At 32.4% G+C, this 4,389-nt stretch overlaps 1 protein-coding gene across 1 annotated transcript; it reads left to right on the forward strand.

Annotated features, from left to right (window-relative positions):
- Positions 1–3,042: 3,042 nt before the first annotated feature.
- Positions 3,043–3,717, forward strand: LOTGIDRAFT_95265 (hypothetical protein; the record flags this gene model as incomplete). The annotated part of the gene is made up of 1 exon (XM_009056326.1): positions 3,043–3,717. A coding segment is annotated over one exon (675 nt), but the record flags the coding sequence as incomplete, so codon positions are not given.
- Positions 3,718–4,389: the final 672 nt, after the last annotated feature.

A 4,389-nucleotide genomic window follows, 5' to 3' on the forward strand; every position in this document is an offset into this window, starting at 1 on the left:
AAAATGCAAAAAAATATATATTTAGGTGATAAATAACGCTAACAATGATGTGAAAATTATAACAAGTAAAACAAAAACTTACGCAATTGACACGAACCGGTTTTCGAAATATTATCCTTTTTCAAGTGTCGAGGAATGGTTATGAAATGGGATTGAATTTGCGATTTATATAGTAGTCAGTTAATACAGGTTTTTGATTTTCTAAAAATTATTGAGTGAATCATGTCATATCTTTGATCAGTTGAGGATTAGGATTATTTTTGATTTCTTAATTAGTTGAGTCATATCTTTGATCAATTGAGGATTATAGAAATATTGGATTAGATTTTGATTATATCTGAGTAATAATTCAGGAGGTACAGTCCATGTTGCAACGGATTCCAACTTACACATTATCCTTATTTATTTACGTAAAGTACGACGTAGACCACATACCATTTTTTGTTTCGTGAAGGTGGTTATGTGATTTAAAATAACGACCGAGCATCTGTCTTTCAAACAAACCCAATTAATAACTTTCATTTGTGCTACTGTACAGTTGTATAAAATATTTGCTTCGAGTCGTACATTTTATATTGGTAAAGTAGCGGGCGTGTATAATAGTGTATATGTTGTTATGTTATTCAGGAGGCTGGCCAAACACGTCGGTTACTACCACTGACTTCTTCTTGTCAATCAATACCCGCTTAATATGCTCGTTGATCTCACGTGGCGCATCGTCAAGTGTATTGGATAGAAAATTAATCTCAAAATGTGAAAGCAGAAAGCTTGAGAGTTTGTATGTTTTATGTTACGTATCAATAATTATATAAATGCTGTTACTTATGAATACCAGAATGTGACATAGATATAGGGCCAGGTACACGGAGAGTTATTTGATATTTGTAAAAAAAAGTTTGTGTGATGAAGTAATGAAGTGCTTTACAAGTGTTATTGAAGGACATTCAAAAATTTCAAGGGTACGTATAAATTCGTTTAAAATAAATTTATTTTTGGAATTTAGTTTGAATTTGAAAATACAATCTTCATAAAGAAAAGCTTTGGGTACCCTTGTGTACGTTCTGCAATTGTTCAATTCCCTTAACTCGTTAATTAATGAACTATTTTAATTGATTTTGAATGTAGTGTAGATGATAACATAACTTAAGAAACAACAGTTAAAAACCTTGAATGTACGTTGTACAATCAATTGTAATTGCAGACTGTGGTATCACAAACAGTAGTATCTAAATAGTCGATAGTGCGGGCATTTGGACTATTTCTATAATTTGTGTTGTGTTTATGAAGAACAAATAATAGTAAGCATTTCAAAGCATAGAAGACGTTTTAGGGTTCACAGAAAAGGTTATTTGATGTTCAATATTGAAGTCAAGGTGGCCTTTTATTATTGTGTGGTAGATATCACGATCATGTGTTAAAATACTTCATTCAGTAAATCAATTCTTACAATTGAAAATATTTTTAACCGAAACATTAGTATTTTCTACATGTGTAAAACTATTATGTTCAGTGAATCAGTACTGGTAAATGTTTCGTAAAATTAACTAGAAAATAAATTGTTTAATGAAAAAATAAATAACCCTATATACATATCATCAATCTTAACTGTAGCTGACTTCAAGGTTCATACAAACAAGACAATATACAACGAATGAATGAATGTGGGATCTAACAACAGAAATGCTCCATAGTTAGATTTCGGGGAAGGGAGAGTTTGATTCTCCCAAATGTACAGGCCGAGAGTGAAACAAATACTTTGTTGAGAAATTGGGATTTAAATTTAGCTTACTCAAAAGTATATTCTCGATAATCATATTTATCCAAGTTGATACTAATGAATAACACGTAACGAAAGCTTATTTGATGATACAAATCGTGGTTTTATGGACTGGTAATTTGGAAAAGTTGTTTTTAATATACAAAAGACTGTCTCCTTAAACTGCAAATTATCACTACTTGGTACAATAAGTGTATATTTCATTATAAGTATATACCTATGAATTAGTATTCATAACCTACCTATAAAAGGGGGTCATTGGTAGATAAAAATTTGCCACAATTTACCTTCTTATCGGTGTACAGGTTAACAGTGAAAATATATGACCCATGAAATGTGTTCATCTCTCAGTCATCATTAAAGGAAAGGTACAACTCATAGGATTTGTGACCCACTTGACTTTCCTCATGTGTATATGTGCTTACCGTTTCAAACAGTTTAGAAATCGATAGGGAAATTCTACGATATACTATTATCTTTAAGACTTGTGTTCGTTTCTTTAAGTTTTAAGATGCTAACCACCGGTTAGAAACTTAGGTATCAAATTTTGACAATCCGAGTCGTTTCAATAATTTGGAGATAAACGGCTGTCGACTAAAATTATATCCGCTCAGACTTAATCTTAGGATTAATAACTCAAATTTCACTCCATATAGGCATCAGTGAAAAAAGTAGTTGACTAACCCATGGAGACTTTTATATTTTGTTTTTTACAGTTTCAAGTGACAGTTCATCGACGACGAGTGGATTTTTAACACGCATTTTGAATTGCCGAGGCATTAAGTGGAAAATTTCTATTTAACCAAGAATTGTAATCTTGTATTACCCCCTTCAAGGTGTAAATTCATAATTGAGTCATAACCACCTGTCAGCTGAAGTGCCGAGATGTATTTCATTCGACTTTAAGACTTTAATGGCAAATAATGTTGTAAAGAATATGTTCTATTGGAATTTCTGGATGTCATAAAGAAGATAGAATCAGAAGTTTTTATTTACCATAAAATTAGATAGAGTAACCACAACTACTGTGATGTGTATCTTGTTTTTATAACTTAGGAATTAATGTATTCCAAATCGTGTCATACAAAATAACAAGATATAACAAAATGTGTGTAATATTACCCTTGTAAGCAAGTGGACGTCGAAACTTTGATATTATGAGGAGCTATAATGTCAACTGTCCGGGTGACGAGTGTAATATCACTTCGTTGTTTACCAACGGAACTACCGACCAATTACCAATTCTAATCTTAGGACAATCTTCACAAATCGGATTAATTGTTCTCTATTCTCTAACGGCCATGTTAGCAATTACCGGTAACGTTTTGGTAGTTATTGTTTTCACCAAAGGAAAGCGATGTCGGACGGATATTCGACCATTTCTCATCAATCTTGCTATTGCAGATTTGATCATGGCTGTGTTTTGTTTGCCTTTTACCTTTTCATCTGTGATGTTAAAAACCTGGATATTTTCTAAACCCATGTGTCCATTAGTGCTGTGTATGCAGCATTTATCCGTTTCAGCCAGCGTGTTCACCAACATGGCCATAGGGTCGGATCGCTTCTTAGTAGTCATGTACCCTTTAAAATCCCGAGTGACGACATCCAGAGCAAAATACGTCCTGTTGGGAATCTGGATTGGTGCAGTTGGGCTATCCAGTGTCCAGTTAGTGGTCAGTCGTGCTGAAGATATGTACTTTGGAAACTATCACATCATTACCTGTGATGAAGTGTGGCCGACAGAAAAGGCCCGAAAAATATTCACTCTTTTCGTTTTACTCTTAACATATATCGTACCTTTGTGCATTTTATCTGTGACTTATACTATTGTTGGAGTATTGTTGTGGCGACGAACAACGCCAGGAAATGCTGACTTTACAAGAGATTCCATCCAGTTACGATCTAAACGAAAGGTAAGGCATACATTGATTGTATTCATATGACGACAAATAAACAATTTACATCACACGGGTTATCATTAATGGCGTTTCCAGAAATATAACCACCAATCTATTAGCAATGTGTATATGCAATACATTTATTATCAAGAAACATAATAGATGATAATCTTCTGTTAAGGCCACAGTCTCATGAATGAAGTGGTCGCATCTGTTCGGTCAACACAATTACATACGAAAACACAATTGAAAATCCTTGATGTAGAACGATAATTGACATCGAACTATAGATATATTGATATATTAACTATTTTAATGCTTTTAATTCATATGTAAAATTGCCCAAAGTACAATGTGTACCCATTCCCGTGTGATGATAAGTTCAATTATAAGTTCATGTCATGTTCAATCAGTTCTGTATAAAAAAAATTTTATATAAAGCCTATTTATGGCTATCATTAAGTATATAAAAAAAAGTCATATACAGAAATAATAGATATTAAAAAATAGTATATACTTAACATTTGGGAAACACTTATTAATTACAAATCAAGAGACAAATGATGCCTGATATTCCAAAAGAAGAAAGTAATGTTTCTGGACCCATTAACTCGGCTTATATATTTTTTTACTGATCTATAATATTCCAAATTTAAAATGAGACGATGCATAAGTAATTTGCTAACCGGTTTTAATAAGTATTTAATTTGTAAA

Source organism: Lottia gigantea (genome assembly GCF_000327385.1).
Source record: "Lottia gigantea unplaced genomic scaffold LOTGIsca_27, whole genome shotgun sequence".
Classification (NCBI taxonomy): domain Eukaryota; kingdom Metazoa; phylum Mollusca; class Gastropoda; family Lottiidae; genus Lottia; species Lottia gigantea.